This window comes from Gymnodraco acuticeps, unplaced genomic scaffold (genome assembly GCF_902827175.1).
Source record: "Gymnodraco acuticeps unplaced genomic scaffold, fGymAcu1.1, whole genome shotgun sequence".
Taxonomy (NCBI): Eukaryota; Metazoa; Chordata; class Actinopteri; order Perciformes; family Bathydraconidae; genus Gymnodraco; species Gymnodraco acuticeps.
The window spans coordinates 97,432-111,646 of NW_022991575.1; the positions used below are offsets into that span (position 1 = coordinate 97,432).

Sequence of the window (14,215 nt, forward strand, 5' to 3'; positions counted from 1 at the left end):
GAGTACTTCGTGACCACAGAGTGTGAACGTTGTGATCAGCTGTTTTAGCGCAGTTCTCCTGTGAAGGAGGGGGGTGGGAGAGAGAGAGAGTCTCCCTCCGCAGCCGGTTGGCGTAGTTTTGGCACAATTCCGTTGTACAGACCGACGTTAACAGCAGCCCTGTCTGTGCACACGGAGACCGACTCTGTCGTCCGGTGATCTAACCGCCTTCTGGAAAAGCTTCACAAGTACGTCGGTACGCAAATGCGCTTTGTGACACAAGTGACCGTACGCATTTCAGATTACGCACATAACCTGCGTACCAGTTATGTGCACCCCGTACTACAGCAAAAGTATTCTCCGTCGGGACTTCCTGCAACAACACCACCCGTTATCAAAGATGTTCTATTGAGAAGACGATCACTACGTGACAAAAGTTTTCAAAACCGTGGCTGCTGAAATCAATCTTACTAACAGCTGTCTGTGCAATTTACTCCGCGCGAGTTGGCAGACTTTATTTCGCTTACTTTAACATCATTTTTCATGGTGGGGCTAATAGGCCATAAGGTGAACCCTGTTATCGTTTCAACCCGCTCCACAGAAGTGAAACTACACAATCTTTAGTTCATAAAAAAGAACGAGTCATGCTTATCCACCAAAAAAAATATCGTCGCTAAAATTCCTGCCAATTCTTCTAGGCACGTAATTATTGGCTGAACTAGACCCTTCGAAGCGTAATAATATCTTGGTCCAAAGTCGTGCCACGGTTCGTCACGTGATCGTGCTACACCAATTGGGTAGCTGCATATTGTCAACAGAAGTGAAAGATGGCGGCCGCCATGGTTACGCTAAACCAGACCAAATGGATTCTAAACAGTGCTGTATGCTTGTTTTATGTCATGTTTTGTCATATGTCTTAATACATCACTAAGTCCGAGGTATTTGCGTTATATACGCGGTATTTGTGAGAGGTTTTACTATCTGGGAACAGAGTTGACCATCGAATCAACATTGACTAGCAGCGTTTATCAGCCAACTCCAGCTACAAACAATTTCCCCACGGGGATTAATAAAGTATATCAAACTCATATTTATCAAACTATCATTCCTGGACTGCCATGTTCACATCGCTAGGTTCATTGGGATTATTCCATTAGACTGAGGACTTTTTGTCTGTCTGTTGTTACCCTGTACACGTTAAATGCACTCTTAAAATAAACATGACTTGATTTCTGCGTCCAAGAAGAAGGTTAACTTGTTACGTTAAGTAATTTAGATCAATAAAATGCAGTACTTCCAGGCTGAAGACTTTTCTTTTTGTTGCTGCTTTTAATTGAACTATTCATATCTTAGACTGCACTGTAACTTTTATCCATGTATTTTTTCTTTTAATGTTTCTTTTATTAGCTTTTCTTTTGAATGACTGATTTTAAATGCCATTTTCTTAATGTCTTTAATTTTTTGTAAAACACTTTGAATTGCCTTGTGTTGAAAAGTGCTATATAAATAAACTTGCCTTGCCTTACTTATACCAATGTCCATTGATTCATTTATTTACTCATTCATCCCTCCACAAATGAAAACAACACTGATGAACCATAAAAACGAGATTTATTACAAATATAAAAGGTATGACATAGAAAACAGTAGAAGGACATGTAATGTAGTATAATTGATTGGTGTCAGGCTGGGCGGAGCGGCTGATTGGTGCTGTGATTGCCTCAGCTGGTTAAAAGAGTCCTGCTGATTATACTCTGTTCTAGTACCAAAAACAAACGTATCTATGAGTGATGTGTGAGCGCGTCGGCCAGGCACTAAAACCAAAAGAACAGAAAAGAGCTTAAGAAAGATGGAAAGAAGGCTCTTTTATTCCTATTCCTCACTGTCAGTGTCAGGGCAGTCATCGTTCTCTTCCTCTGTTTCTTTTTTATTTGCACAATTTGAGCAACGACATAAGTCTGTGCAACAGAGTCCTGCAGAGAAGCATGAACATCTGCCTTTCTCACAGGCAGACTCTTTGCAGCTGCAGTGTATCACATGCAACACACTGTCAGGGGCAGGATTTCTTGTCATCCAGGTGACGTGTAAGTTCCCATCCTCTATTTCCCAACCATATCCAGCAGGTGATGGAGCATTCATTTCTCTTTTGAGACAGGACCTCATTATTGCTGCCTGGTAATTTGCCCTTTTGCAGTGCTGATGGAGGGCATCATGAGTAGGGGGAATGCTTAATTCTGGCAAGGCCGATGATGCCATACAGAAAGCCTTGTACCTAGCATCATTTACATGTTCGGCTGCTGGCTGATCATACAGGTGACATACATACCGGCAAAGAAGTGCAAATGTTGATTGCTCCAAGTCAAAGTTAGTACCTAAACTTCTGAAAGCCTTAAGGTAGTCATCTTTCTCACATGCAACAGCAAATGACTTTCTTTTGCCTTTGCCATAGAAAGCGCTTGTGGAGTCACACCCAGAGAACGTGTGAATTCCAATCAAGGCTGAACACACACTGGTTCCGAGAGCTGATGACACCATGGCAATGTCAATGATCCGTGTCCTGTTGCCAGTCCCTGTGAACACATATAAGCTGCATGGCAAATCTGCCTGCAGACTTACAGCAATGACTGCCACATCAGTGTCCGAGCTCTTGATGATGACAGCTTTGTGCTCCTGTGCAGCATGTTGGGCATGTAAAAACACCCGTGTGTCACATTCCTCATGATCACACTGCAGGTCTTCAACAACATCAACAGACTGTACACCCTCCATGACAGTTACACAGTGGCATTGATTTTGATGGGCAATGTACAAGCTGAGGTTGTTACCCACTGTTGTGAGGTCTGCATGTGTCCATGCCACATAAAGGAATTCGGCCAGTGCTTCCTTATTTTTTCCGTCAGAGAGAAACTTCTTCCACTGGGTTGGAGTTCTCTGATCTGGGCTGAAGATTGTTATTAGTTGTGACCCTGCATCAGCTCTACGGGACCGTTCTAGGCTTTTGATGCTGATGGGTGGATACCGGTCAGTGACAAAATCAATGCGTGTACACTTGTGATGCAAAGCAAGTTGGAGTATGCTCTGCAGTATGGTCTCTGCAAGCTCTCCAAATGTTGCTGGTCTGGATGGCATGGCCTGCATGACTGCCATGCCATCAAAAAGAATGGCACCACCTATTGGAACTTTGTCAACCAAGCACTCTCCACCTTTGCTCTGCAATAGATCCATGAGAGCTGATTTGTTTGTTTTGGCAAGTGAACCATCAGCACTTGCTAATGGATATGACACAGTTCCCAAGGAATATGACAGAATTTCCCTCATTTCAATTTTCCTGCTCTGGCCAAGGATGAGGAGCCTGGAAAATAACTTCTTGTCAGCACGCAAAATCACTTCCTTGCCTGCTGGTCAACACTTTGGTCATCTTTCTTCTCAGCAGCTTTCTGCAATTTGCCTAAACGGAAAAAAAGGACAACTCAATGAGTTTGTTGACGTATCTCTCACACATAATTGTACCTTTCAGTTATTCAACCACAGAGAATGTGTGTGTGTGTGTGTAGTGTGTGTGTGGGTGGGGGAGGGGGTTTGCTTACCTGCTTTTAATGTTTCAGCCTTACACAGTTGATCCCTTTGTCGCTTGCCTGCTTTGATGATCATTTTCTCCTTCATCTTGCATATAATGCACAGGGCAGGAAGGACGGGGCCAGAGCCTGCGATTGGCAGGCCTGACCTTGATCGTAGCTTCTCTGTTTGGCTTCGGTACGTGCTGCGAGACGTCGATGGGATGGGCTCGACCTCAAGGTCCTCCCTAACGTCTTGATCTCCCTCACGTGCGAGCCGTCTTTCCACCTTCGTCATGGCCTTTGTGTCGGTAAACCTTATGTAGCATGTGTGGTGGAAGCCAGCGTCCTCAGGAATATCTTCGAACTCGAAATCAAGACAGTGCTTGTGGTTTTCAGCCACCACGTTCCGAGAGTCTCCCTTCAAGCCGAGCGACCGTTGTAAGCTTGTCCTGTACGTATTCCATCTTGTATTGGTAAAACAATCAACCTTTTCGTGCTTCACAGACGTAATATGCATGTAACAATGTTTGTGTGTTGACAATTTTGACTTTTTGAGACTTTCTGGTGCGTTTTCCTCGTCTCCGCTACTCGATGAAACCATGGCGGCCGCCATCTTTCACTTCTGTTGACAATATGCAGCTACCCAATTGGTGTAGCACGATCACGTGATGAACCGTGGCACGACTTTGGACCAAGATATTATTACGCTTCGAAGGGAATAGTTCAGCCAATAATTACGTGCCTAGAAGAATTGGCAGGAATTTTAGCGACGAAATTTTTTTTGGTGGATAAGCATGAATCGTTCTTTTTTATGAACTAAAGATTGTGTAGTTTCACTTCTGTGGAGCGGGATTTCTTTTCTAAAGGACTTTTCGAGGTTCACCTTGCGGCCTATAAGCCATTTCTTGGTATGGGTGTAGCCTACCCCAGCCATACCCTGGCGCTGCCACTGGTGGCACATATGGGGCGGGCCATTCTGCACATGCGTTAAATGCGTGAAATATTTTAACGCAATTAATTCAAAAAATTAATTACCGCCGTTAACGTGATAATTTTGACAACACAAATTTTTATTAGAAATTAGGCTGTAACTACTCTCACTTTGATCGATGGATGAAATGCAGAAGAAGGGGTTTTTGTAGGTTTAGTCATACGGTGCATCAACAGAAATAATGCACATTCTAAGCAGTGGTGGGAGAAATACTCTAGTAGTAGATATCTTACCAACACTGTAAAAAGAAAAAAAAGTTCAATAAATAATTGTCATACCGCCTGTTATATGGGAGCATGTTTGTATACATTTCAGACAATTATAAGACTTCATGAAGATTATAAACTGATATTGCATGATTATGTGTCCGTGTTGAAGTAGATTTAGATGCTTTTATGCATTAGGTAAACAGTTACAATAATAAAACAATAATTAGTGCCCGTCGACCAAACACAGGCTTTTGCTAAAGTAATGACTTGACTGATTCAAAGGTGTGCAGTTTAGACGCAAAGACACATTTTTTATTTTTTATTTATACAAAAGCTCAGATTCAAAAGAGAAGAAGCCCCTATAATTACTCTGTGTGGTAAATATGACAAATAACCAAGAGAGAATTGCTCCCATTGGAAATTGTAAGTGGACAACATTTATTGTCAGTATAATAAAAATATAAATTAATATCATTATTCAATCAAGGGGCTAACTTTTAAAAAGATAATGTTCAGAGCAGAGCAGTGTGTATAATATATATCACTCAGTATAACAGGCCTACATTACTCTCTGTATTTGTATGCTGTAGTTTAGTAGATATCTACAAACAAAGAGTCAATATTTTTCTGAGACCATTTAGTGCTTCACATAATAAAATACACAACGGCTGTAGCCTGATTATGCTTTAGGAGCTGTAGGTGTGTGTGGTACAGTGTGTAGCAGGCTTGGATTTTCGTCATTTTAGGGGCAAGGCCATTTGGCCTTTGGTGTCACACATTTTTTCAGCGCGCAAAGGCCACATGCCAGGGCACAAAGGCCATTGAGGAAAACATTAGGATTTGGAGCTTACAAATAAATAACTTCACTTTCTAATGACAAAAAACAAATCACTTTATTAATATCAATAATCGTATCATCATATAGGCCTATGCCTCCTTAGTATTACCGTATATAAAATGAAATACTTTACTTTGAATAATTAGTGTTGGCCATGGCCGCCGTGAAAATCCCACCCTGGTGTGTAGGTGTCTGTGTTGTACAGTGCTAAGTGTAAGGAGCTAATCGGACATAACACTTTAAATAATAAAGCGGATTTCTAACATTTGACATTTCATGTGGCCGGACTGGGTCAGTTTCCAGGGCTGAATTTTAGTCCCAGTCCGCCCCTGGTGATGCCCCTGCACAACATAAAGGATAGAGGGCAGTTTCAGTTTACTTGACATTTGTTTCTTGTTAATGGTTCATTTGTTTCTAATCTGCAATTTGCTTGTGTGTTTGTGTTTACATTAATAAACAAACAATTTCAATGTGATTACACATTGTCCCCGCATCGAAAAGTGTTAGAACGACTACAAACATGCACAAACTATATATGCAAAATTCCAGGGGTGGGGACTCGAGTCACATGACTTGACTCGAGTCAGACTAGAGTCGCATATTTTTTGACTTGAGACTTGCTTGACTAACATTGATAAAAGACATGAAGCTTAGCGCAAGTTCAAGAAGGAAGACCATACCCCCTGGTGTTACACGTCACTGCAAGCTCTTCTCCCATTAAGTAATCAGGGGCGGTACTCCCCAGCTAGCAATCATTGCACCTGCTAAACCCTTTAAATCTGCTCTTCCCTCTCTGTCAGTTGTCATTTCAGGTGTCAACGCACAAGTGTACGCGTCACGGTGTTCATGGTTAAGCCAAGCAGCAGCAGGGCTTTGTCCCAGCTGAGGGCTTCGTTCCAGCTCCAGGCATTTATTCATCAGCTCCGCAGTATCGCGGATTAAGCTACAGGCGGCGTTCCCCAGTCGGGTAGCGGGTCAGCCGGCCGGACGCGGGAGGAAAAGACAAGGAAATCGGGCTCCATGGAAGTTCCTCCGGCCTAATGGGAATGGCTACTTCACGCAAACAACTGACGTACGCTTCAGTCTCTTGAGAAGGCATCACTGGCATCAGGGCCGCCTAATGCGGCGCTTCCGGCATCACGTGGAACGGGTCCTCATCACATGCGGAGTTTTACCCATTCTGGCTTCAACTACAACCCCTCCTGCAGGCAGGCAGGGCTTAAGCTATCCCATTGAAGCTATTCCTCCTGCGCTCACTTCAACAGGCGTCAGGGTAACGTTGGCAAAGGCAGTTGCAACAAATTCACGAGATGTTTCGTATATTGTTACGACATTTGGGTCATGCAGAGTGAGATCGCTACCCTTAAGAGAGGGGTGTGGCGTGCATGTGTGCATGGGCATGGTATGAGCGAGCGGGATACATGTTTTCTAGAAATAAACGTGGCAGCAGAAAAAAGGAAGGTCTGTGATCTTGCGAAATCTATCTTGCGAAACAGGAGAGCTAAATAATGCAACGACCTCCCAAGTAGAGCTCGCCTCTCTCCTGTCTTTCCGATAAAATGAGTTATTGAACCAGAAGCGTGTTGCTTCTGCCCTGGGAGAGGACAGAGAGTCACACCCCCCCCCCCCCCGTTTCCTCGACTACGGTCTGGGAGCCGACAGGAAGTTCAACACTATGCATTGCTACCTCTAGTCAGGGTTAAGGTGAGCTTCAGGCAGTGCTGGGGGTAACGTGCTACAGTATGGAGTTTCAGTAACGTATTACTTGCATTACTAATGCAGTCGGGTAATTACTCATTACAATGCTCAGTAACTAAACGCAGGTTCAAGCTTCAACACAGCGTTTCCTGAAATGAATGGCGTTTCGTAGGGCTTCTTTTCCTCAATGAACAAGTCGCTGCACATTATCCTGTTTATGACCGGATACTAAATAAATTAGGAATTTACTCCCAATATTAATTTAATGATTATTGACTAAATGATCGGTTTTCTCTTTTTCTTCTCCACTAAGAATATTCCGTTTCTTGGTGCACCAACGGCTAGATCTGCGACAACAACATCTCCTTGGCAGCAAGTTTATTTATATAGCACTTTCAATACAAGGCAATTCAAATTGCTTTAAAAAATGAAAGACATTAAGAAATGGCATTTAAAATCAGTCATTTAAAAGGAAGCTAATAAAATAAACATTAAAAGAAAAAGTTTTAATATATGAATAGTTCAATTAAAAGCAGCGACAAAAGAAAAGTCTTCAGCCTGGATGTAAAAGTAGTCAGAGTTGCAGCGACTAAGGGTGCAACGACTAATCGACTAATCGATCAAATCGATTACCAAATTAGTTGCAACTAATTCAGTCGTCGATTCATTGTGACGTCAGCAGTGTGTTTACGTGCGTAAGCTCCAACGTTATTGGTCTTTTTATCAGTACCGGAGACATTTATAAATATATGTCATGTTTATTGCTACAAAAACATTATATCGCAGTCTAGTGTCACAACTCGTTCTAATATGCAAAGGACAAACAAATGCGCCTATGATGTATTTTCGATCAGATGAGATCTCTCTCCCCCATCGCGAGGGGACGGGGCAGTTTACACACACAGCTGCTACATGCAGCGGAGCACACTGCGGAGGTGGCGGAGAGAACGCGCTCCGAGGCGTGGTTAACTTCACCCGCTTCGATGTGGAGAATGCTCGTTGCCAAAGTGCAATAAGAGTTTATCATGTAAGGGCGTAACACGAGCACTTTGTCTAAACATTTAGCAAAAGTGCTCCACATCCAGACGGAGGAATGCACCGGGTTCCACTGTCTTTCTAGCAGCTCCGTAGCTCCATTCACGAGTAACGTTCCCACGTCAGATGTTATGTATGCTAGCAGCAACACACAGAGTAACTGTGGTGTAGGGACGGGTGGCGCAGTGGTCTGTGCATCCGATCATCAGATCAAGGGGGAGTGCTGGGGAACTCCAGTTCGAAACCCGCTCCTGCCGCCAGTGCGTCAGGCCGTTGTGTCCTTGGGCAAGACACTTCACCCGGATTTGCTCCTGTGGGTATCGTCCACAGTACATGTATAATACCAATGTGTACTTGTAAAAGCGCCTCGATGACCTCGAGGCGTGAAGATGGACGGTGTGGTGCAGTGCGCTGTGCAATGATCATCAGATCAAGGGGTGAAACCCGCCGCTGCTGCGTCTGTAAAGCCGGTGTGTCCTTGGGCAAGACACTTCACCTGAACTTGCTCCCGTGGGTATTGTCCACAGTATCTGACCATTGCATGTATGATATATGTGTAATGTGTGTATATGTAAAGCGCTTTGAGTAATTGAAAAAGCGCTATAATAAATGTAAGGAATTATTAACTATATTATACAAACTCGGTTAACTGAGTATTTATTAGTTTCAATTTCAGCTTTTCTGTTTACAGCCTGTCGACAGATTATTTAATACAATTCGGTAAATGCTCAGGTGACAATCTCGATGACAAGGTCAATGTTCCCCCCTTTCTACGGACGGAGATAATGTAATCTAATAGCGTGCAGGCCAAGGCTGGCTCTTCAAAGCAGATATTACGACGCGCTTTAATGTTCCCATCATCGTTCAGCTGAACTCTTCAGCCTTAAGTCAAGTAGGAGAAACTATGCGTGCACCGGCTATTCGGGTAATAATATTAATAGCGTCTCTCCCCAGTTCAAATCACCCACTGCTCAGGGAGATCTCCTAATGTGTTGCCTTCACGCATCTAGCGTTCAAATACAACATTACTAAACTACAACTCCGCTCAACTGGGAAAAGAGAAGAAGAAACAGAAGAGACTCCTCCAGGAGCACAGCGTTCCTAATCATGAGGAACTACAGGCCCAGTCTCACACCGGAGTTCCTAGCCATCACATCAAGCTCATGGTATTATCGTTCCTCTAACCAACTGCGTGCATCCACATAAACGTCTTCAACGACAGTTGCTCTTCCTCACCGGGCAACCGTACTTTGCATGCGGATTCTTCGGCACGCATCATCTCCCGTTTCCTGGACGTGGCATCCGCCGGCCTCACGACGACCGTGTTTTCCCCGACTTAAGGACCTGCACTGCACATCCTCCGTTTTGGGGGGGGATATCTGCATGAGATCATTCAGATTTCCACTATTTCTACACATTTTTATCACACTTGCTGGATCTAACACTAGCGTCCCTCCATCATCCTCACTTCAGATGATAGAAGACAGTCTTAATCACTCAATCAGCTCATCAGCATCTATGACTCATCCCGGCACACTTAACGCTAATTAAGATATACTATATCATGGGTCATGTCTCAGTATTTAACCAAGTGTACGTCTTTTCTGCGTGCATCCGGCACTTCATTCATATTCTCGGGTTCATGCTCACTTGGCTCGTGGTAAACCAGGTTACGATATTCATGCATCACCGTACGCAAGCTAACAGCTCTCGGGCATTATATCGTCTACATCTCCCTCTTCACCGGACATCGGCTCGTGCCGCCAATCAAGATCTCTTCAGTTTACCTATGGTAAATATGCATATAACTGGTGGTGGCATCTAATAGCATATCAGGGCTTTCGTTCAGACAGGTGCAGCCATTCAAGGCATATCTCCCTCCTCCCTGCCAACTCGGACGGTGGTTCTCCTCCGCCTTCATATCCCACATTCGCCCGGACATCCGTGCGTGCTGGCCATCCAAGGTCCGAACACTAAACGGTATTTATACATACAACTGGTGGTGGTCTTAGCAAGTCAGCACATGTACGTGTCACCGTGTTCATGTTTAAACACTTCATATCGTCGTGACCTTCAGGTTCGCTCGTATTGAATCCTGCCGCGCAGGTTGCGGCCAGTGGGTCCGCATTATGTTTAAACCCTGCACGTGCAGGGCGAGTAGGCCAGTGTCATGTTTAACCCTGTGTGTACAGGTTGCGGCCTATGGGTCAGCATTTGTTTAACCCTGCGTGTGCAGGTTGCGGCCTATGGGTCAGCATTTGTTTAACCCTGCGTGTGCAGGTTGCGGCCTATGGGTCAGTATTTTGTTTAACCCTGCGTGTGCAGGTTGCGGCCTATGGGTCAGCATTTTGTTTAACCCTGCGTGTGCAGGTTGCGGCCTATGGGTCAGCATTTTGTTTAACCCTGTGTGTACAGGTTGCGGCCTATGGGTCAGCATTTTGTTTAACCCTGCGTGTGCAGGTTGCGGCCTATGGGTCAGCATTTTGTTTAACCCTGCGTGTGCAGGTTGCGGCCTATGGGTCAGCATTTTGTTTAACCCTGTGTGTACAGGTTGCGGCCTATGGGTCAGCTTTTGTTTAACCCTGTGTGTACAGGTTGCGGCCAGCGGGTCAGCGTCATGTTTAACCCTGCGCGTGCAGGTTGCGGCCGGTGGGTCAGCGTCATGTTTAACCCTGCGCGTGCAGGTTGCGGCCTGTGGGTCAGCATCGTCTAATCCAACATGCAGGCGCTAAGCATGGTTGGCGTTCACATTAACCCTACAGTTATTCCGACAATCTCATCATGTCCCGGTGTTATCTCATTTCATCCGCAGATCTCCTCAATCAGCCAGCAAGGTAAGAAATGCTTCACATCTCAGCACTTCTTACTTCTCTTCTCTTTGGGGGTTCATCGGAGCGGTTTTCCCCTCCTGAATGATATCCTACAAACCGGGGCCTAATCTCCAAACATCAGTTGATTCATTGTTGTAATCTGTCAATCATAATTTTCTATACCACGTGTCCGGTATTAAACATGTATTTCATACATCACGTCTCTCATGATTGAAATGAAGCTTAGCGCAAGTTCAAGAAGGAAGACCATACCCCCTGGTGTTACACGTCACTGCAAGCTCTTCTCCCATTAAGTAATCAGGGGCGGTACTCCCCAGCTAGCAATCATTGCACCTGCTAAACCCTTTAAATCTGCTCTTCCCTCTCTGTCAGTTGTCATTTCAGGTGTCAACGCACAACCCGCCTCCACCCCTTCGCCTCCTGTCTCCTAATTCAGGGCCAAGCTAATCCTTCTTCCTCCAAACCAGACCGAACCATTATCACCACCACCAGTGTCTAGACCCCGGGGGGTTCATCGGAGCGGTTTTCCCCTCCTGAATGATATCCTACAAACCGGGGCCTAATCTCCAAACATCAGTTGATTCATTGTTGTAATCTGTCAATCATAATTTTCTATACCACGTGTCCGGTATTAAACATGTATTTCATACATCACGTCTCTCATGATTGAATTGACTTGACTTTGACTTGGTATTTATGACTTGAGACTTGACTTAAGCTTGAGACAGATGACTTGAAAGGACTTGACTGTTTAAAATTAAATATTTGCGTTTGTTTTTGTAGTGAGATATTACGTTTAGTTTTTTTCGAAAAACGTGATTATAGCGCCATGCGCGCAAACCTGGCAACCCACCAGAAGGCAGGAGTCTCAGTTAACATGGCAGCGGCTAGCTTTACTCCAAAAATAGTGAAGTTTGGATTCAAGGATTATTTTGTCGATGACGGTAAAAAGAAGAGAACAGCGGTATGCAGGGTCTGCAGCATAAAGATCAGTGACACGACCACCACAACATCCAACTTCATTCGTCACTACAAAAAAAAACACAGAGAAAGGTACGTGCATGTGTTGTGTTAGCTAGAAAGCTAACGTTAAGTTTAAGCTTTGTTAGACTTGGTTTCAAATCGATTAAGCATTGCAAAGAGAAGACAAAACGGTAAATGAACACTAGAACCGCCAAGGGATTCATTTTGACTAACCCTGATACTGACGGGCTGTCAGGAGAGAGAGAGAGAGGAAAAGAGATGCCTTGTTTATTTCCCCTGTGTTATTATCAGAAGTTACTGTACACTTTTGAATAATGTAGTTCATCTACTTTTAGTAGTTTGTTTAAATGTTTTAATTATGTTGTTTTTGTTTGTAGAAGTGCATCATTCCTTGATTTATTGTAAAATGAATCTGAACTTTTTGATCTGTTATGATGATAAACTGAAGCAATTTCTAAATTAACCCAATTAACTGAGTTTTAAATCGTCCTACTTAGTCCATCCATCTTCTCCCGCTTATCCGTGGTCGGGTCGCGGGGGTAGCAGTTCCAGTAGAGAGCCCCAAACTTTCTTTTCCTTGGCCACATCAACCAGCTCTGACTGGGGGATCCCAAGGCGCTCCCAGGCCAGCGAAGAGATATAATCCCTCCACCTGGTCCTAGGTCTACCCCTTGGTCTCTTCCCAGCTGGACGAGCCTGGAACACCTCCCTAGGGAGGCGCCCAGGTCCGATCCAGTGAGTGCTGAAGGTCGCAGACCGATGAAGCCATTAGAACCACATCATCTGCAAAAAGACCCCCTCGCCCACGACTACGCCTCGAAATCCGATCCATGTATATTACAAAACAGGATTGGTGACAAAGCGCAGCCCTGGCGGAGCCCAACCCTCACCGGAAATGGGTCCGATTTACTGCCGAGGACCCGGACACAGCTCTCGCTTTGGGAATACAGAGATTGGATGGCCCTGAGTAGAGACCACCTCACCCCATACTCCCGCAGCACCTCCCGCAGCACCTCCCACAGTAACTCCCTGGGAACTCAGTCATACGCCTTCTCCAAGTCTACAAAACACATGTAGACCGGATAAGCGTACTCCCAGGCCCCCTCCAGGATCCTTGCGAGAGTAAAAAGCTGATCCGTCGTTCCACGACCAGGACGGAATCCGCATTGTTCCTCCTCAATCTGAAGTTCGACAATCGGCCTGACCCTCCTTTCGAGTACCTTAGACCAGTGATTCTCAAACTTTTTTCAATCATGTACCCCCTTTGAAAAAAAAATTCAGCCAAGTACCCCCTGATCAGCGTAAAAACTATTTGTTTGGGGAAAAAAGCCTATATAAAGAGGTGCAGTACAGCGCTGCACCATCGGTGTCTGATTTATTAAAACAACACATGAGAAGCACTTAAATGCTACATTTCAAATGTTTACAATCCATCACTAAATTCATGGCAAACCAATTTTAACATCATGCAATAACACTAAGACGACATTAGTTGCATTGAACTGATCTTTTTAATAAGTTGTACTTACAATTTAGTGAGAAACATGGGCTTGTGCTTCACTGAGGATCTTTGTCATTCTGACAGGGAGGCAAACTGCAGTTATTACACTTCGCGTTGTGTGTAACTCTGTTGATATAAAACCCACACTGCTCAAACTTCCTTACTTTTCCTAAAATTGGTATATTTATCTTTTTTTTTTCATTAACATAAAATAAATCTCACGTACCCCCTGCAGTACTCCAACGTACCCCTAGGGGTCCGCGTACCCCCATTTGAGAACCACTGCCTTAGACTATAGAGTACAGAGCAGTTATATAGAAAACATCCATGGATTTTCTATAGATTATTTATGGAATCTATAGGAAAATCTATAGGTTAATTATATATAAAATTTCTACACCAATCCTGTACTGTTCTGCAGAACAATTTTATAGAAAACAATAGCAATTTTCTATAGGATTCTATAGATTATTTGGTGGAATCTATAGTAAAATTCATAGATGAATTCTATAGAATATTTGCCACTATCCTGCAGTATATTCTACAGAGAAATTCTATAGAATCTTAATAGATTTTTCTATAGATTATTTTG

The 14,215-nt window shown here is 44.0% G+C and overlaps 1 protein-coding gene across 1 annotated transcript; it reads right to left on the reverse strand.

The window, feature by feature from the left end:
* Nucleotides 1-1,681: 1,681 nt before the first annotated feature.
* Nucleotides 1,682-3,668, reverse strand: LOC117533636. The gene is made up of 2 exons (XM_034197518.1): nucleotides 3,567-3,668; nucleotides 1,682-3,427 (listed from the first exon to the last, which is right to left on the reverse strand). The coding sequence occupies exon 2, from the start codon at nucleotides 3,295-3,297 to the stop codon at nucleotides 1,852-1,854; it is 1,446 nt and encodes a 481-aa protein (XP_034053409.1). The 5' UTR covers nucleotides 3,298-3,427; nucleotides 3,567-3,668; the 3' UTR covers nucleotides 1,682-1,851.
* Between the last annotated feature and the right edge of the window lie 10,547 nt (nucleotides 3,669-14,215).